The sequence below is a fragment of the Argentina anserina genome, chromosome 6, assembly GCF_933775445.1.
Source record: "Argentina anserina chromosome 6, drPotAnse1.1, whole genome shotgun sequence".
Classification (NCBI taxonomy): Eukaryota; Viridiplantae; Streptophyta; class Magnoliopsida; order Rosales; family Rosaceae; genus Argentina; species Argentina anserina.
In genome coordinates, this window is record NC_065877.1 from 7,198,543 (window position 1) to 7,220,591 (window position 22,049).

General features: G+C 37.3%; 2 protein-coding genes and 1 pseudogene across 2 annotated transcripts; all 3 read left to right on the forward strand.

The window, feature by feature from the left end:
- The first annotated feature begins 2,303 nt into the window (after nt 1–2,303).
- Nucleotides 2,304–4,327, forward strand: LOC126799120 (protein SRG1-like). Its single transcript, XM_050526243.1, has 4 exons — nt 2,304–2,629; nt 2,823–3,076; nt 3,326–3,650; nt 3,753–4,327. Exons 1-4 carry the CDS (start codon nt 2,369–2,371, stop codon nt 4,005–4,007), a joined length of 1,095 nt encoding a protein of 364 aa, XP_050382200.1. The 5' UTR covers nt 2,304–2,368; the 3' UTR covers nt 4,008–4,327.
- Nucleotides 4,328–8,072: 3,745 nt separating this feature from the next.
- On the forward strand, nt 8,073–9,734 carry LOC126796768 (protein SRG1-like; annotated as a pseudogene).
- Nucleotides 9,735–11,687: 1,953 nt separating this feature from the next.
- Nucleotides 11,688–14,028, forward strand: LOC126799859 (protein SRG1-like). The gene is made up of 4 exons (XM_050527122.1): nt 11,688–11,936; nt 12,034–12,269; nt 13,073–13,400; nt 13,495–14,028. Exons 1-4 carry the CDS (start codon nt 11,688–11,690, stop codon nt 13,750–13,752), a joined length of 1,071 nt encoding a protein of 356 aa, XP_050383079.1. The 3' UTR covers nt 13,753–14,028.
- The last annotated feature ends 8,021 nt before the right edge of the window (nt 14,029–22,049 follow it).

Consider the following 22,049-nt stretch of genomic DNA (forward strand, 5'->3'; position numbering starts at 1 on the left):
CATAAGCTTCGTCTCTGATACTTCATTACTTTCACTCTCACTGCTAGTTCACATCTAACTACTTCTACTTCAATAATCAATACTCAACAATCTATACAACTTGAAATACTGAGATTTATAATCTATTACCGACACATTAGGACTAATTAATTGATGTTTTTTTAAATATCGAAAAATGTAGTTTAATACGTTGATATTAAACTACACGTTGCCAATTATTCGGAAATATCTTCGGAATAGTTATCCGACACTCGAATTAGTTTTTACGAATTTCTAATGTTTGAATTTGTTTTAAAAATATTTTTCAATTTGAGTTTTTAATTTAAGGCTTAAGAGTCAACCCAACCTCTTCCTCTTAAAACCCATGATCTGAGCCCAAGGCCCGAGCCCATTTTCCTTTACCCTAAAAAAAAAAAAAGAATGACTTATTCTCTTTTTCTTCACTTGTGCGACAACACAACAGAGAGTGGCGCTCTCACCTTATCACCACCGAACACGGAACGCCACCACCTTCTCTTCCTCATACCACCGCCGTCCAACGATTCCAAACACATGCAACCGAATCACTTTATTCACCAGCTCATTCTCTATCTATCCATGCCATAAGCTTCTCCAACAACCCCGATATTAGACAAATCTGAGTAAGCATAGTGGAGCATCCTTAGAGCTCCGCCGAGTTCTCAAGCTCCGATAAGGTTCTTAGCCCCAAATTGGTAAACCAAGTCCTCTCCTTCAATTTCTAGTTCGATTATATTCTCAACTCTTCAAATTAGAGCATAACTGGATTTCCTCTTCTTTACTTTTCATTACCATTGTTCCTCCGCCGTTGACCGCAGTCTAATGTTGATGTGTACATCGGTCAACTTATCGGAATGTCAATATTTTCAGATATGCCACGTGATGTGTCCGATACGAAAAAAAGGCTTATCGTATCGCCGTATCCGGATGTGTTGGACATGGCGACACTCCTCCAAGTGCTGTGTCCATGCAACATAGGATGGCATACAAGGCTATGGGCATGTCTATGTTGTTTTGAAGAGTGAAGGCCAGATACTGGACTGGTCTGACTCTCTGATCATTGTTGTTTATCCATTCAAGTAACTAAAGCTTCAATTTTGGCCAACCAAACCAAAGGTGTTCAAGTATGCTTCTAAACTCAAGAACAATAGAAGAGTAGGGTTTTTTGAAATTCACTACTTAGCTGCTCACTTTTGAGTGGATATATACATATTGACAGTTGAACCATCTTGATATCTTATGCATGGAGAGTTTACCTCACTTCCAATTAGTTCACGAGTATTCTATAGCTAAAGAGAGGCTTCTGAGAGATATTCCACTGAAGTTAATTAAAAGAGTGAAGAGGGTGTTCCTAAGCCCTAAGGTATATGTCATTGAATATGGGAATATATAAAATTGGGATGTCCTTCTTGAACTACAGGAAGGATAGTATAGTATCAAACTATCAATCACTCCAATAAAAAACCCACAAATTGGATGGTCACTTTTGGTAATGAAAAGTTGGATAGTCACTTGTATATAGGGACGCAGATGTAATCAAAATTACTCAAAATTGAACCTTTAAATTGAATGTAACAAATTTCATATGTAAAAACCTACACAAGGTAATCATCACTCTATGCACTGACAAAGTGACAATCAATATCCAGAAATGAAATTCGCAACAGCTGTGTAGGAAATTCGAATAAGGACTTCACATGTATACGATTGTGAAAAGAAAATTCGATGAAAGTTGAAACACCATACCGGACCTAAGTGGACGATGAGAGAACTGGGAAAAGTGTGCGACTCAACCAAGAAGCAGACAAGGGCTGTAGTAGTCCATTTGTGAAGTTGGATTATCCATGGATTAGATGGGCCATGGTCCATTTGTGAAGTTCGGGCCAGGTCTAATGCAACTGACCCAAAAAATATATAATTCAGAACAAGACTTATTGCACTCCAGGTAAGATCACTGATGTCCACAACAATTTATCAGAAGCTATACGAATGATGTAGTACGACACTATCAGAAGCTATAAACTGATGTAAGCAATGCATTTCATTGATTTCAATAAGTCTGAATATTTCAAGCAATATAGATGACAAATGTGTCATGACAAAAAATTTACAACTAATTTACAACTGTAAGTCAAATTTCTAATAATTCTACCAAAAGATATTATATATATACCCAGCACGTTTTCTACATAGGTCCACACTCCACTAACAAATTATGCTGCATGTCGTGCGTGCCCAAATAAGCAGGCAATGTGCAACCCTTTAATAATCTTTTATATACATACTTCTTCCTGTGGCGTACGTTGAAGCCAACGCATATTCTGATCAGTAACACAACAAGGAAATTAAAATGAGCAGTTTTGATACAGCAAATCTGTCGGTAGAAGCAAATGTTCAAGAACTGGCGAGGAGTAATCCATTAAAGATCCCTGAGAAGTTCTTTTTAAAGAATATAGATGAACAGGACATGCCTGAGAGTACTTTAGCAAATACTTCTCATGATTTTTCGTTTGATGATATCCCCATCATCGATTTCTCCCTGCTCTCAAGTGGGCACGAGGAGGAGCTTAAAAAACTGGATCTGGCTTGCAAGGAATGGGGATTCTTCCAGGTAATATTTTCTATATGTAATTGTTTAAGATAATTATAATTAGTCCAGCTCGGCTGTTTACTCGAGTGTTACTGATCAATATTGTATGAGGAATGATCGAGGATGTTAGTTTATCATATTCATCTACATATATATTATATATAGATGTATGCAATTACCATTTCAAGGAACTCATTATTGGAACTTCATGCAGTTAGTAAATCATGGAGTTGCAGGAGAAGTGTTGCAGGGTATGAAGGATGGTTCTGCAAAGTTCTTTGAACTTCCTTTAGAAGAGAAGAACAAAATTTCCATATTAGCAGCTAAAGGCACACGTGAAGGCTATGGGCAAGCCCATGTGGCTACTGAGGAGCAGACACTCGACTGGTCCGACGCTCTGCTTCTCAAAGTTTACCCATTCCAGATTAGGAAGCTTGAGAATTGGCCAACCACACCAAAGGGATACAAGTATGTTGATCTATTTTTGGTCTATATTTCATTTTTCTTTTGTTTCTGTTACCCTGTAGCTTAAGTCAGTTTCACTTCTGCTCACCATTTATAAATTAATCTAGTATTTTTTTTCCAAGTGTATAACAAACTTACAATATGAGCCCATATATGTCGGAAAATTCTATGTCATCGTCCACAAAACCAAACACAAAAGCCTTATTTATTTGATGTTTACTTTTGAAAAATACATGCTTGACAATTCTGAAGGGAGGCTATTGAGGCGTATGCTAGTGAAGTTAAAAGAATTGGAGAGGAGATCATAAGATCTTTGTCTTTAACTATGGGGATGGAGAAGGATGTTCTTCTTGGACTGCATCAAGATTTGAGGGCAACATTGCGAGTAAACTACATTCCTCCATGTTCCATGCCTGATAAGGTATTAGGTCTAAGTGCACATGCGGATGCAGGCACCATTACTGTACTCATGCAACAAGATGATATTATCGGATTACAGATTCGAAAACAAGGACATTGGGTATCAGTCCAGCCAATTCCAAACTCTTTCGTTGTGAATGTGGGAGATGCTCTTGAGGTACCTAATTAGCTTGCTGGTGTTGCATAATCAAATTGAAGGAGTACAAATTAATTAACTCTCTTTAAGCTTGAAAGTTCATATATTCTTGCTATATGACAGATGTGGAGTAACGGGAAGTACGAAAGCATTGAACACAGAGCAGTGACGAACAAAAGCAAGGCAAGGATGTCATTTGCTACGTTTATCCTTCCACATGTTGATGTAGAGATTGAACCGTTCGATCATATACTAGAGTCAACGGGGATGATTCAGAAGTACAAGAAGGTCAAATATGGAGATTACTTGATTCAAAGCCTCAAGAGGAAAATGGAGGGGAAGGAACACACTCAAAATGCAAAACTAGGAAACACTTAAGTATGGTTAATTAACTATGCATTTCATTTTTTTTGAAAGGAATAACTATGCATTTCATTTACTATAACGTAAGTGAAAATAATTCGACATTCCTACTTGCGTGATTTTGAGTGGCCCTTCTGGTCAATGACGTGTATTACAGTGTGATTGTGTACTTGTATTGTATTCAGATTTTATTGCTTTAGCCTCTAGGCCTGGGGACTATATATATAATCCCACCGAGATCGGGTGTTGTTTGTTAAATGTTAATTGTTATTATTATTATATTATTTTAAGGAATAATAATTAGCATTTCCTCTCGTGATGCAAGTTGACTAGAAATTTGTAAAATTATCCACATCTTAATTTGTTACTTTGTGCTTGTGTAGAACTACAAAACTATCACTAAATCTTATTTAATATACTTAGATGTTATTTTCCTCCATGATATGAAAATTGACGTTTAGTCACTACAACAAAATGGAGCAATAACAACACTTTGTTCACATATCATGTGTTGTCATTGCAAATGTTGCAATCTAAGAAAAATACCACACATCTCAAAAAAAAAATGTCGCTTTTTATACTATTGTACATGGGAGAAGCCACATTTTTTGAGATATGTGGCATTTTTTTTATTGCATCACTTTTATTAGGAACACATGATATGCGGTCACATTGTTGCTATTGCCCATTTTGTAGTAGTGATGTCACGACCCCAAAATTTCGAGCTTAAAAACTCAAAATTCTAAAGTCGTTAAACACAAAATAATCTCAATAAAATCGAAATCATTTAAGTGCACAGCGGATCATCACTGAGTTATCAATACAACTCAGAAAACCAATTATTACAACCCAAATTTATAATTTACATTACGTAAGTTGGAATGTAATAATCCTCACAATCTCTCACAACATCCTCACACAAGCTGGAGGTAAATCACTTCAAGTCCTCTGAGCGGTCCGTCAATTCCCGCTAATCTACACCTGCGGAGTCATCCACTACACCATCGAATTGGTGCACCGGGATTGTAAACACAAACCCGGTAAGCTTGACAGCTCGTATGAGTAAAATGAAAACATATAACTCGCATATCAATATATACGAAAATCCACAAAACAAACAAATATAAATGCACTCATGAGTCAGTGGACGGCCCATCTGGTTGTCCCAAAGAGAAAGAAGCGCTCATGAGAAATTAAGTAACCCTTCTGGTTACCCAAATGCATTTATAATACGGGTACCAAGAACGCTGGTACACATCTGTTACCCCTCTCGTAATACATCGCCGATATTGGATAGCCACCCGCTACCCAACATCCAAAACAATTTGAGTACCCATGAGCAGATAACCACCCGTTACCTCACATGCAGTACTAAGGCAGACAGACTAGAGCTCTAACTGTATCGTAACTTTCGCCCGGCCAAAGGCTAGGTTCCGACTTGCCAAACACGTACAATAATCTCACATCATATTGTACCAATCACGTCCGAAGAGAAATCAACATTTTAACAATCTCAATGTTAAAAATCACGTACAATAATCTCACATCATATTGTACCAAAAATCATGTCCGAAGACAAATCAACATTTTAACAATCTCAATGTTAAAATCACGTACAATAATCTCACATCATATTGTACCAAAAATCATGTCCGAAGACATTTAAATCACATGCTCGATATTTAAATCTCGTCATCGAAATGACATAAATCACGATAAAATCATAACAGTATATTATATAGCAAACTATATATATATGTACATATTTACCATTTATACAATATATATATATATAATCCATTATATCGTATACATGTCATACTTCATAAACACGTCCGAAGACAAAACTCGTCCGAAGACAAAACATTTTAACAAACTCATGTTAAAACCACGTACAATAATCACACCTCATATTGTACAAAAATCACATCACATGCTCAACATTTAATTCTCGTCATTCGAAATGATCAATTCCAATGAATTCATAACAGTATATAATATAGCAAACTATATATATATATACTTATTACCATTTATACGATATATACGTAACCCACTATATTGTATACGTGTCGTAATTCAATATTAAAAACTCTTGCAAAAATCTTGGAATCACCGCAAGGGTAGATTCGTAAATAAGTGAGACTTTACTCACCTTATCGACTCGGGCGTAATTCCACAATTCCTGATGATAATTCCTTTCCTCGATTTAACGATCACCTTGAAAAGATAAGAAAAGAATTTAGCATCGTTTCGTAAACCTTTAAATGCCGGAACAGTAATAATCAGTTACTGTTCAGCAATTTTCGGTTTTACGAAGTTACTGTTCACTGTTACTATTCACGGTTACTGTACAAATACACAATAATACGTACTTTTGTACGTATAAATATTATATACGTAATTCTGTACGTATACGTATTGTTTAAATGTAAATACAATTCAGTAAATAAAATTTACTAAATTACCCTTTTACAAATTACTTTTTACATTTACTGAAAGTAATTTATATTTACATTTACCGTAGGTAAAAATTTAATTACATTTACCGTAGTAAATAAAATTTACATTTACATTTTAGTAAATTACCAAAATACCCTTCTGGTATAATAATCGCAGACCGCCGCACGTGGCGGCGCGTGGGGTGCACGCACCACCCGCCGGCAGGCCGCGCGTGGCACTCACGCGCCACTCACTGTGGCAGCGTGTGTGATGCCACCGCTGCCGCGATTCTCTCCTCCTCCTCCTCTTCCTTCCCACCACCACAGACCCCTCCTAAACTAACCCACGCACTCCCACGCGCCGCCTCTAGGTGGCAGTAACCATCTCCATCAACCACCTCCGATCTGCCCAAATCTCCATCCAACAACTCCAAAATTCAACATCAAACATTCACAACCAATAAACACATCCATTAATACCTTGATCGAAGCTGGACCCCCCGATTTGGCCTCGGAATGGCTTGAATCGCTGATGAACTTGAAATCCTTGGGGAGAACTCGGATTCGATGAAGTTTGGCCTCCAAGTCGAAGGCAGAGAGCACCAAGGCTAGGATCGGCGTAGGGAAGCCCTCCTCCGTGCTCGTGCGTCGCTGGAGGTGATGGCTCGATCGGACCGACTGCGTTCGGTCCCTGTGGATCGCGCCGAGCTTCAGGGCGTCGCTGGAGACCGTGCCTTGCTCGGAGGATGTTTGCGTCGTGGTCGTGAGGCTGCTGAGGTCGGCGGTGAGGAGCACCTCCCTCGGAGGAGGAAGATCGGATGCAAGCCGAGAGGGAGGAGAAAGGGTCGGGAGAGAGAGAACCGAGAGAGAGAGAGAGAGAGAGAGAGAGAGAGAGAGAGAGAGAGAGAGAGAGAGAGAGAGAGAAAGAGGGAGGCGGAGAGAGTGAGGGTTTCCAAAAGTGGAAAACCCTAATCACAAAACATTCTATTTATACTCGTTTCCAAATCGGAAACTAACTTCCGACGTTAATAACTTTTACGTCCGACGTTCGATTCGAACGTGTCACATGTCCACGCACTCGTATCGACGAGCTCTACAACTTTCGTGAAGAAAGTTTTCGAATTTGAGCGACGGAATAAAAGTCGATACAATCGTTCGGAAACGTAACGTTTTTCGAATTAAACGTTCCGATAACGTTTTCGTTTCAGATTTCATAACGTTTGCAACAATCATGTTCATTTAAACTGAAATTCATGTCTTTATAGAACTCAAATTAATTCAAATAATGCATTTGAAATTTAGGGTTATTACAAGTGACTTAAAACATTAATACTTGGCCTGCACCTTGGAGTTTCCGAAGCTAGATGCTACTACCACAATGTATCGAATAAGAAGATGGTAAAGAAATTAATAAGCTAAATTAGAAAGATCAAAAGTTCCAACTGGTCTCTACATGCATGTAAGTATGAAACTAAGGAATATTGATACATGGGAAGATGAATATCCCATCCCACCTTAGCTTACAAACACCATTTAAAATGCATATTAAATTATTAATAGAGCGTACTGGTCTATAAAACATTGGGTGCTTCAAGCTTTCAAGTGCTGAACCAGTGAACCACAAGTATAAAACGAAAACATGACTTCAGGGGCAGATGTCGGACTAATTCAAGTACAGGCTGCGCCAACTTATGCTTCATCTCTGCCGGTGCCAAATGTTCAAGAAATTGTGAGGACTGACCCTTTGCAGGTCCCTTAAAGATACCTTAGGGATGAAGAATCGATTTCAGATCATAAAGATCATCTTACAAATTCTAACCTTTCTTCGGAAATTCCTATCATTGATTTTTCTCATCTTTCGAGTGGAAACAAGGAGGAGCTTGACAAACAAGGGGATTTTTCCAGGTAATCTATTTATGATCTCCTAAGAAAACTTCACCCGCTATTAATCCACCAATTCTACTGTAAGTTTAATTCAGACAATTAGTATCACCTTAATATATTGCAATATTACGTATATTATGAAGAAGAATTGCAATATTAGGTTGTCTGTTTATAGCTAGCGTTCAATTCCACCTTCATTCAAGTACTGTTGCAGCTAGCCATTTACATCAAGATTATATATCTAAATAGATCTTTTGTCCTAAAAGATTCGTAGTTGTGCAGGTTTTATAAACTGGGAGCATTTAGAAATATGGTACAAACGTACGCACGGTGACTGACTATTGTTTTGATCTATTTTGTAGTTAGTAAATCATGGAGTGTCTAAAGAAGTGTGGCAGGGCATGAAGGATGTTGCGGCCAAGTTTTTTGAGCTACCTTTGGAAGAGAAGAATAAGGTTTCTATGGCTTCAGATGACATACAAGGCTACGGCCATGCTTATGTGGTTTCTGAAGACCAGATTCTGGATTGGTCTGATGCGTTGTTTCTCATCGTGTACCCAAACCACTATAGAAAGCTTGAGTTTTGGCCACCTGAACCGGAGAAATTCAAGTAAATTTCTAAAATTTGATAGCAGATGCACAATGATATATAGCGGGTGCTCTAACGAACTGAGCTACGAGAGCTGTTTGGTCAAAGGTTAAAACTGTACATATTTAATACGGTATTCTTTCTCTCTTTCTGTTTTTTTTTTTTTGCAGGGAGGTAGTTGAGGCATATTCCGGTGAAGTAAAATGAGTAGGAGAGGAGCTTCTGAGGTCTCTATCGATACTCATGGGCATGGAGAAGGATTCTCTTATTGGCCTCCATAATCAGTTTTTACAAGCTTTGAGGGTGAACCACTATCCTCCATGCTTGATGCCTGATAGAGTGAGTAGTAGGACCAAGTCCGCACTCAGACACGAGCACCATAACCATACTTATGCAAGAGGACGATGTCACCGGTTTGCAGATTCGAAAAGGAGGAGAATGGGTGTCAGTCGAGCCAATTCAAAACTCTCTTGTTGTGAATGTTGGGGACGTTCTTGAGGTAATAAGGGTACTCGATCATGAACCATGGCAAATGACAGAGTAACATTATCTCAAACAATATACATGTTTGCTATTGCTATGTTGACAGATATGGACTAATGGAAAGTATAAGAGCGTTGAACACAGAGCTGTGACGACCAAGTTTAAGGAAAGGTTATCATATGCATCATTTCTTGCTCCACATGACGATGTGGAAGTTAAACCAGTTTATGACATTGGGGAGTCAGATATGATGTATAAGAAAGTCAGATATGGAGATTATCTAAGGCATTCCTTGAAGATGAAGCATGATGGAAAGACACTCAAATGGCAAAGATCGGAAGCTAAGAATAAGTTTCCATTTTTGGGAACTTGAATTGGAGGAAAAAAGAAAAGAGACTTGAGTTGAACAGGCCATGATGACTTTAAGTTCCCTAGCTTACTTTTAATAATCAAATCATGAATTTTGTCTCATGAATACACTTGTCTCATGAATATTAACATCAACCACTTGAATTACGTTTAAGCACAAACAATAACAGCTTGGTTCCAGTTAGTATTACCAGTTTACCACAGCCATGGTTCCGGTTAGTGAGTCTCACATTTTTTTGTTCCAGTCTGACGACTGTTAATTGGACATCCACCAAAAATCTGAATGCATGCAGTCCATATCTCAATATCAAAATCCAGCATCAGCCTTTCGATATAACCAAAGCTAGCTTCAATATACCCCCATCCGATCTCCTTCGCTGCATATAAGAGGTTCTCCATCGTCCTTCTACACTTGCCGCCGGCCAAAACCTCTTATATTCTGATATGCATTAATGCATGCTTCATATACCATCTCCTGGCCTCTCCGTCCCTCCTCTATCTTATAATACAATCTATGTCAGATATATCACATATATTCAGGATTTCATCTGGGATTCGAGATCGAAGGCGCTATTACACTAGTCCAAGACACTAACTTCTCAAGGTATTCTATCTATTTCCTGAGTTATACTTCGGATTTTCAACATGTTATCCTACGGGGTGGATCCTGTATATGGTTTGTCTTGATTGCATGTTAGTTAGCTACTTAGCTTATAGAATCATAAGGAGATCATCTCACCATCTAAGAAATTAAGGAGCCACGTTAGCGCACACTAGGCCCCGTGCACCAGTCGTATATTTAAGAGTCTTGAAACTTGGTGTTGTTTGCTACTTTGCTGTAGAGGTAAAGCCGATCAATTGTTACTTGTTAATTTAGGGGGAGGGTGCCTTGAGTTCGACGCCCAACTAGCCCATTTAACACCTGATTTTTCTGTTTCTCCTACTAATGATTTTCTTTAGTCAAATTGTTTTTGAATTTTTTGTGTATTAAGGCTCTCAACGTTTATGTTCCACCCTTAACATATAATCATATGCTAGTTGTTTGGACATTACCACTTTTTTTTATAAATGACATTATCACTTTCTTTATTATACTTATGAACTATTTTTCATTCAAATATATTGGCATATGGCAAATTACTATAAACAATTTATAAGATATAAATGATTTTAAGAGTGCACTAGCTGTAATTGAATCTTGGCTCCGCCATTGTAAGAAAGCATAAGACATATACAGTACTCACTATTTTTATAGAAGAATTATAAACTCAGATTGAGACCTAACAAAAAGATGCTAATAAATCATTTTTCTGGATCATTTCACCTATACTTTTTACATTTTTTGGTTTAGGGAAGTTGACCTCTTTCTCCGATGAAAGTTTAGAAAAATGACCATTTAAAAATGACTATGACAACTCTATGAGCCATTGACGATTTGACGTGGTCTAATGGAAATCAATTTTTCAATGAGGGCTTGGATAAGCGGCCACTCGTGTTAGTCTGCTACGTACGTGAGCTAGTGACACTGTAGGCAAGTCCACGATTGATAGTGTTTTGGCACGAGTGATCCAATACCTACACCTGAATAAAGAGCTTAAGATCAATTTTCGTATCAGATTAGCTGTAGTAAACAGAATCCTAACAAATTTGATCAATATCATTACAAGTTTAAATCTCACTAACAAGGCTAAATGTTCAGATATTCTTCCTTAAAATTTCCAATTGTGTTATAGGCAAGGGGGAGATAATTTCAAATTAAGGTAACATATCCAAATGACAGAAAGATTATTTGTTTGAATCTAATTCCATATGTGCTGAGTTTACTATACATAAAAATCAGCTGACACCAAACACCGGGGTCCTATATAAAGCTAGATTAGAGGTGCTTGTCCAGATCGAGTACCGTTATTGAAAAGAATAACAGAAGAAATGGAATCAAAGTCAGCCATTTATGCCCCAGTTCCGGCACTCCCAAATGTTCAAGAAATGGTGAGGAACGACCCTTTTCAGGTACCGGAAAAATACATCAGGAATGAAACAGACCTTATAAACGATGCAGTTCTGAGTCCTCATCTTTCTTCTGAGGTTCCCACCATTGATCTCTCCCTGCTCTTAAAAGGGCACGAAGAGGAGCTCGACAAGCTGGACCAGGCTTGCAAGGAATGGGGTTTCTTTCAGGTATTTCATGATACGTGCACCCTACTGGTTCTGTGTAAGAGTTTGAACAATTTCAATTTCACGTAAATATTCCGATGAGACTAAACTGGATTTTCAGGTGGTGAATCATGGAGTGGCAACAGAAGTAACCAAGGGCTTGAAGGATGCGGCGGAGAAGTTCTTTGAGCTTCCATTGGAAGAGAAGGACAGAATTGCAATCCCGCCGAATGACATACAAGGTTATGGTCATACTCAAGTGGATCACAAGGTGCTCGACTGGTCCGACAAACTTGTTCTTCTCGTATACCCACACCAGTACAGAAAGCTCGACGTTTGGCCGCCAACTCCATTCAAGTATGTTCCTAAACTTCAACAAAAAAACAAAAGCAAAACAACACAAATGACACACACAGCTTATAGAATGCATTGGTAAAATACATTTCATAAATTCAAACACTCGTATGCGAACTTCAGTCTACAATTCTACATAACCATGTGATATAATGATCCGAAATCAGAAGATTCAGATTTTTCCATTCTCTAAGTTTTATGGAAAATTGATGGATTGATCAAATTGAATTGTTTATTTATCTGATGGCCGGCTATCATTTGCAGATTTTATTTTGACATGGTTTTTTGTTTTGTGAATCAACAAACACAGTATTTGGTTTGCCAAAAATATCCAACACCTTCATTGTGTGTAGCGAGCAAGAATGTCTAATTTCCTAAATGAATTGAGTCAGTATTCTCTCAATTTATGTAATTGTTTTCATCTAATTTTGTGCATCTTGTAATTGCATGTAGTCCCTGGATGCAACCTGTCATCTTCTATACAGACTGTTTGTAGTCTTGTAATTCATTCAATATATGAGAATCAATTTTCACAATGCATTTGTGAGGAATACACGCATTGTTCTTAAGCAACAATTAAAAACACTTCCACACTCTTACATTGTCTTTACATTAGCTCTTATGTAGCACAAGAGGGTTATTGTTGAGAATATACATCCCATATTGGGAATTGAGACATAGTCTGCGGGTTTATAAGAGTTTGAGCCACTTCACATCCATTGTCAATTGGTTTTGGATGTGAACCTCATATCACTTTATCAGTTATGAACCCTTGTTGACTGAAAACATGTTTATAAATGGTCCAGGGAGGCTATTGAGACATATTCAAGTGAAGTTAGAAGAGTGGCAGAGGATCTTCTCAGGTCTCTATCTGTAATCATGGGGATGAAGAAGAGTGCTCTTCTCGAACTACATCAAGAGTTGGTCCAACCTCTGTCTGTGGCGTACTATCCTCAGTGCTCAATGCCTGACAAAGTACTTGGTCTAAGTGCACACTCAGACAAAGGGAGCTTAGCCATAGTTATGCAGCAGGAAGACGATGTAATGGGACTACAAATCAAACACGATGGACAATGGGTACCAGTCAAGCCACCTCACAATGCCTTTGTTGTCAATGTTGGAGATATTGTTGAGGTACATCATCTTTCTACTTAAGGCTTTCAAAAATGTAAAAATCAATTTTTTTTAAGGTACTCATTAAGCTACTTGTGATTGTGTTATATAACAGATATGGAGTAATGGGAGGTATAAGAGCATTGAGCACAGAGTTGTAACAAACGAAAGCAAGGCGAGGATCTCTTATTCAACATTCTTTTTACCCCATCAAAATGCTGAAATTGAACCCCTTGATCAAATGGTGTTCCAGTCACTCGGTTCCCTTCCGTTGTACAAGAAAGTTACCTATGGGGAGTATTTAAGGGAAACCAAGAGAATGAAATCTGAAGGGAAGACACATGTCATAGAAGTTGCCATGCTCGAAAGTTAGAGCAGCAGCAGCTAGCTAGCTACAGCAGAGGACAATAGATAGATTAAAGATCTAAATAAAGTCTTAATCATGACTTGACTGAACAGGACAAGCATGGTGATAATAAGTTAAAAGTTTTACATTTTACTGCTTGATTTACTGGCCCATATGAATCCTTAAGTTGCCAAAGCCAAAATACAGGAATTAAGCAATGGTGTTATCTATTTCTTTGTCTTGAATGAAACAAAGCTTTCTGCTATATTGTAATGGAAATAAGCTTTCTGTTATCTATCTCAAACATTCATGTTTGCTAGCTATGTTGACAGATATGGACTAATGGGAAGTACAAGAACGTTGAACAGAGAGCTGTGACGACCAAGTATGGAAAGGTTATCCTGCGCATCATTTCTTGCTCCACATGACGATCGATGTGGAAGTTAAACCAGTTTATGACATTGGGGAGTCAGATATGATGTATAAGAAAGTCAGATATGGAGATTATCTTAGACATTCCTTAACTTGAAGATGAAGCATGATGCGAAGACACACACTCAAATGGCAAAGATAGGAAGCTAAGCATAAGTTTCTATTTTCGGGAACTTGAATTGGAGGAAAGATGAAAACAGACTTGAATCTGAACACCTCCATGATGCCTTTAAGTTGCCTAGCTTACTTTTGATAATCAAGTCATTAGGTTTTTTTTCTTCTCTGCGGGGTGAAGTGTTCCAAGACTTATATATGATCTTGCGGCAGAGATTAGCTTCTATTTCTAGAAACAAATTTAAGAATAAATACATTATTGTTGTAGGAGAATTACTCTCCGTAATCTTCCAGTGTATCTTGTCTTAATTAGTATAGGTTAGTCTAGACTAGGAATAATATATAATCTTTTATTCAAACGGGATACTCAATGTAATGCATATATATAAGGTCTCTTTATCAATGAATAAATGATGTTTCTCCCTATTCAGATGTATATTACATTCTTCTGTAACACGTTATCAATATGTAGTTCTAACTTAGAGTTTCTAGGTCTAGAACCCTAATCTGAGAAAACAAAATTTATTTTGTCATGAAAATAATTCAACAGAAGAATATAGAAAAATTTCTTATGCCATGAAAAATTCGGCAAAAGATTACTGAAAAAAGATTGTTATGCTAAAAACAATTGCAGAAAATATGAAACAAAAAAACCCAAAAATCGGGTTTGACCAGTGGGCACCTAGAAATTCACTCTGGGCACCTAGAAATTCACTCTGGGCACCCAATCCTCTCCTCCGATCTGCCTTCGATATTGCCACCCGCCCCGTCCCGCGCCGACGACCCTAGAACCCATCGTCAACGCATCACAGCACCGCCCCCAAACCCGGACATGCTGCTCAGGTCTTGCGACACCGCCGCACACACAACCCAGACGCGGAACCGACCCGCCTTAGACCTGAAGAAAGTCGGATGCCGATGACCAGAGCAGGCCCACGCTCCTTGTAGCGCCATCGCGCGTTCTTATCTTGTTTGACGCTTCCAGCACAACATTGTTGTTTCTTAGCACCCAACCGAGAGCTCCAGATCGTAGCCCTTCGACCCGGTTTTGTGGTCCGACCCGAGGCTTGACCCGACTCGGTTGAAAAGGATTTTACCACCGGGTAAACTGATAATAAGTAATTTGGGGAATGGTAATTTTGCCATAGGTAAAAAAATGATTTTAGTGTCACATATCCAGTAATTTTATTAACTTTTACTGTTTTTAAATATAGTTTATGATTCTAACCATATGTTTTATTTTTATGAAATTCATTGAACGATGATACGGCGAGAGTTACTTCGCGACACATTCGTGGATTCAAGCATGACTGTGGAATCAAGCAAGAGCAACTATTACGCTGTTTATTTGGCAAACAACCGAGTATGCTTTATTTAACGTTGTTGCTTTCATGCAGATTTAAATTCTTCTGAATTTTGTCTTTCATTGGAGACTTTCAACCTCCCTTTCCTTTTCAACTCGATTCTTTCATTTCTCGGGTGGTATACAAGGATATGATTCTCGTGGTACCAAGTTTTAGGAGCGGCTAAGAGTGTCGTTATTACCATCCATAGCCGTTGTGTGTAACTACAAGTTTGAAAAAAAAGGGACAAACATTAGTTTGTGACGGAAATTGTCGCTTATACCACCGGTTTGTGACTGAAATTGTCACTTATACCATTATGACGGAATTTCTCACGGTTTATTGAATTGAGTTACCATACTTTGAGACTTGACCTACAATTCAGTACTTGGAAGTTGTATCGGACTTTGATACATAACAAATCTTCCCTTTTGTTGACCGCAACACACGCCTGAAATTTGGGTTATTCATATTGGATGTGTTTATGCACCTACTCTAGATTAATTTCTTTTGGTGCAACATCGTTTCATTGAAAGACAGAAACATTATGGTTAAAATATACAAGAGCGAGATATGAGAAGTTCTTGAAACAAGACACTCATTATATGGAAGAACATGAGAATATCTTCTCACTATTACGTATTATAAAAGCTATTATACATTGCGGTTATAAAATGAAAATATGAAGCATAAATATTTCGGTTATTAGTCTGAATGACTATAAATCCGTGTATTTTCCCAAGTTTTTGTGAATGTATTCACCGCACAAGTGTGGCTATAGTTACTTAGTCATTACCCTTTTAGTTGATTTCATGGTCAAGATATCAATACAATTGTTGGCTATAAAATTCTCATGTAGTTCAAGTAAACGAACATACGAAAATGTCTCGATGCATTTATGGCTCCATTACCAAAAGAAATATGTTAATGCAATGTAACGCATTACATATTATATGGCACTACCTACATAAGTCCACATTTTTAATTGTGGCATAAGTCCGGCTTACACGATTTTTATATGGCGCAATGCACACTTATATGATCTTTGATGTTGTTATTATACATCTGTTTCGGTTCTCCATAATCTTTGGCGGATTAGGTCATCATCTATTGATTTTAATCAACACTTTGCAAACTAGCATTGCAAAATGCCGAATGACTCCGAGTCATGAGCATTTGCTCTCGACTTTATTTTGAACCGACAATGCTTGTTGTAGCATATTTATGCCTCGTTGGCATGATGAAGTCTTGATTGATGCCTTATTATGACATGTTTCCACCTTGTTTTGGTGATGAATTGTAGTGTTACACGCCATGTAATGCACTTTATATTCACAGTTTCAAAATGTGGTGATATTTTCACAAAGTTCGAATTGAACTAACGCTCGTACAAGATTAGGGAGTAGCAAACTATAACAAGTTCGGGAGCTACGGCCTTAGCAGTATCGTCAAGATGTTCCGTCCGCCGCCCAGTTTTACCCCTAATGACATCAAACATTGGCCAAGCTCTTGTCTCGGCCCCCAAGGCATCCCGCAGCCCCCCCCCCCCCTGCGAGGCCCCCTGCAAACCCGCCACATGGCCTCCGCAGCCTCCCCCGCACGGCCTCCTTACGAAATCCTAGCATTTTTGACTCTTTTTTTTTTTACGCCGGAAAACCTTTTTGGGTATGTCTAGGCAACACCGATCATTGTATTTGGATTTATGGTGTATATGCATGATATTTGCATGTCAAAATCACTCATGAATGATGTTTGAGGGTCTAAAACCCTTAAGTAAACGTTAAGCGGCCACTCGGGACTATATCAGTGCACTGGCCGAGTTTTATATTGTGATATTTATATATCTTGGCCTAAGACTACTTGTCTCTATATTCTTATTTATAAATATCTTAAAGAGACGTTGAGTGCATAGCTAAATGAAAACCTATTAATGAATTTAGTTTTTATCCATGGTGACTATGATGACGAAATCATCACACATAGAATCAAGAGCGGTTTAGGTGCTCAAGTTTAAATATCTTACGACATTATGATTCAAGTCACATGCTTTTATGCATCAAGAGAGCAATTGAAATTATGAAATGGTTTTTGTCATAGTAATTGTCTACGTTGATGAATTCACAACAATACCATATATAAAATTTAAGGGTGAGCACGGGACGGGATGAGGCTAATCTCACGTCCTGTTCCACTCATTAAGTTCGAGACGGGATCGGGACGGGATTTGTGTTTTTAAAAGTTCGTCTCACCCAGGATCAATCCCATCGGGATCGGGACGGGATCGGGATCGGAATCGGGATGGAACCGGACCTATCCCACCTTCTTGGACTTTAAATAATAAATTCTTAATTTACTATTAATAAAATTTTAGTACCAATTATTGTAATAGAAGAAATTAACATATAGATTGTTCCAAATATTCTTCATCATCTATTTCGATACCATGAGTTTAATTATTATAAAATTAAATTAATCATTTAAATTATAGCGTTATAGATATTGTTCATAAAAATTCTAGTGTTATCATGCAAGAGAAACATGTATAATTATATATTATATATAAGATTATATAGGTTTCGAATGCTAAGTTCATAGAAATTTGCAACATACAAATCGTCTTTAATTATATCATATAACTCAAACCATTTAATTAATGACAAAATTAACCGGGACTTATTTATCTTTAGGAAATGAACCAAGATTCTAGATTTATTCTTTGAAATTAGTCATTTCCTTATCAAATGCATCTAAGATGTTCTCATAAATTATAAACGTATGATGATGATGAAATATTTGATGGTTAGAATTCAAATGAAATTTCAAGCAGGACGGGATAGGACAAAGCGAGATATAAATTATTTGTCTCACGTCCTGTCCCACTATTATGAAACTGGACGGGGTCGGGACGAGACGGATGTTTTTAGACTTCCGTCCCTATGAATTTCGGGACGAGATCGGGATTTCGGTTTTTTATGCCCACCTTTATAAAAATTGGTGAGACGATAAGCTACTTGAAAACAATCTTTGTGCCAACATAATTTATCACTTACAAACTCATTGTGAACAAGTTCTTATGTATCGTTTTTAATGATGTGGCGCATCTCATGAGTTGAAGTAGTGTGAATTATATTCTTTCACGATACTATGATTCGAAATAATGAATCGATGACTCGTTTAGGCTATTCTGTTGAGCAAAGAAGTTAAATGGATAAATAAAATTACTCAAAAGTAATGGAGATGTAATCTATGCATTATCATGTGCATAAGCCCTCTCTATGATCATTCATTGATAATGCTCAATCTCCAAGCCTATTCTTTAGCAAAATTTAGGAGTGACATACACCTTCGTACGCTGAAGAGAATGTGACATAAGATGGAAGCCGAAATTAACTTATCATGATTCACTTTGAGGATAAAATATAATATGGTGATACATATATCATGGTTAAACTCAAACCATAACACTTAGATGTTATGGAGCACCCAAACAATGACAAAAGTTGAAAAAGCCTAAACTTTCAGGATTTACAGATTGCAGACTGGTTATTGTGAGGACCGGTTCACCTATTTTTCGGTGGGCTATTGGGGTGCTACATATGGTCACTGATTCATAACATCTAAAGCTAACTACTCACAAAATTTAAGCCCATTTGGAGACTTGGAACATGATCAACCGCTCGACACAAGTGGTCACTGCCCTCCAGCGAGTATTCCAGCCGGTCTGATACTTTTACGACTGGTTCCGGAAGTGAGGATGGTGGCATTGGTTTTCTACACCCATGTTTACGTGCTCCTAAAACTTCGTAGAATTCGGGGTTCGGAAAGTCAGTGAACCTTTCAAGGAAGTGTAAAACAGAGGTTCGGTATTGATTGTTGATGTGTCTAGGCTTCCATCGAACCAATAATTCGAACCATAAGCTACGTCTTGTAGCGTGTCTTATTTTACAGTATCCATTTATACCACCATCATTGATGTTACAGTTGTAACGATTTGCATGTTAGTGTTTCAAGTCTAACAATATGCATGTTTGTTAACGGATTATATTAACGGTTTATCGTCAACATATTTTATGTGCCAAATTGCAACTCCATAACCACATAATGATGGGTTATTTGATGTTGAATTTTGTCTTTGAATAACACATGAACTTCCACCTATGTCCGCTTATATAAAGACTTTAACAAGCGATCTCATTTAGTCACTTTTGATGAGCCATTATCCCCGCTGTTAGGGGGAGAGAAGAACAAGTTTGTTCAAGTTCAACGACTTAGTTTTGTCATGGTTTGTCTCACTGTGTTTCATTATGTTCCTAATATTCCTAAAAATGGAAGTGACGATATTAGAGATACATGCTACAACTATGGCTGTAAGGATGGATGTCCAACAGATGGACATGTAAATGTGGTAGTTGGTATCACTAGGCCGTGGCTCTTACGAAAGTGTAGAGAGACCACTTGGTTCGATAATACTTGTTGAATGCGAGTTATGACATAACTTGATATATGATCAATGATACTCAATCGTCTGTTTTCTTGGATGATGATTATCATTGGGGAACGCCTCAATGCTAATACCAATTCAAATGAGAGATCTCGAAGAGTGACGATGTTAAATGAGTTTATAGATTGGCCTACATGGAAAGTGTTATCCGGTAGGAATTGATGGTGATGATTGACCCATGTCACCGCCACAACCTCCTGGAAATCCGTAGGATCCAGTTCTAACAAAGAGATAGGTCATTGGTCAAGTAATGCCAACACCGCACATGTAAATCCTATCGGTTATATCTTTGTTAGGCGTAGTGAGAAATAGAAGAGTTTAGACTCACCTTATGGCGTAAAGTATCTAGCAAAACGCCCTGGAATCAAATATAAGATGGCTTGTTCTCATAATACCTTGTCATTTAGGTGGTCTCCAAAACAACTGAATTTGCAGCTTGTGCTTACATATCATCTCTGTTAGAACTAAGTTAAGAGATGTAGATAAAGATCCTAAATGGATTGGTTTTCACCTAATTCAAGTGCTTTCAGACCACAGAGTGCGATAACTTGATTAAGGTAAGGATAGTAAAATGAAGTGTGATGGACTCTTGATGAACTAAGAGCCAAATGATGCTTTCCGAAACTCTTTGCTCAAAACTCAGGCTCACCACCCTGACAATGCAGGAGAATTCACTTTGAAGACTTTTTATTGCATAGCCGGGATTGGACATCCCTGTAACCCCATGTTCATTTTGCATGAATGGATGAGCATGAGTGACAATTAAGCAGTCAATTTTAAACTTGCTTTGTTCACACTACATTCTTCTCTCACCTTACATAATTAATTTTTTCAATTCTAATTTGTTCAGATTGTATTTCAATTCATTTTGACAATCTCTATTAAGAAAAAGCTTGCAATTAATTACTACTACTTGTAACTATGTTTTGTAAATAATATATATGGTCACGTACATTAATTTTTCTCCCATATATATGAATGAGCATAATTTAGTTAAGCAAAAAATCTCAACTAAAAAAACAAGTTAGATCAGATTAAGTCCAAATCCCAACAAAAAAAAACAAGGACACACTCTTCAATTTAAAAATATTGTCATTGATATCAATCCATTGTTGTCTGTAAATGTCATTGAAGATGGCTAATCCTTAATACAAAATTAGGGTTTCAAACTTTTTATTACTTTTAGGGTTTAATATGTATATACGTATGTTTTGTAAAATAAATAAAAAGAATAGTAATTTAATAAGTTGTTTGGTCTATTATAATAATTTTATATCAGGGCATTACAATATTTCAATAAATTAATTAGTTATAGGGTGAACAAAGTAGATTATGGGGTGTCAATAGCCACACCCTAAAAGTATTGCATTTTACTGCTTAATTTACTGGCTCATATGAGTCATTAAGTAGCCGAAGCCATATTACAGGAAATAAGCAACGGCCCGACCCAACCCTAAAAGCCCGCCCTTTTAGGCTTTAATAATAACATGTTTTTCTTTTAAAAAAACATATATATTTTTTATTTTTCAAATATGTTTCTTCTATTACATTATACAATAGAACTTATCTTTTTATGTTTATTAATTTTGTAAGTTTTATTTATATTTATGCTTTGTTAAATAATCCTTTATTTTGAGTGAAAGTTCATTGAATATGTGAATTATACACTTCGCCTTATATTTATAATTTTCTTAAGCTAAATCTATTATATAGATGCATGTGAAATATGATTATAAATTAAAAAGAAGAGTCTTATATTAGGTGTATAATTATATAGCTAAATTTGGGGAAAAACAATAACTTTAATGTATTTATTTAGAATATTTTTTAATAAACATAATGTGATGTCCGGTCCGTTTTAGTCATATTTAGAGGGTCGGCCCGATCCGGTCATATCCAACCCTTTTTGCCATAAATAATGGGCCATTAGGACG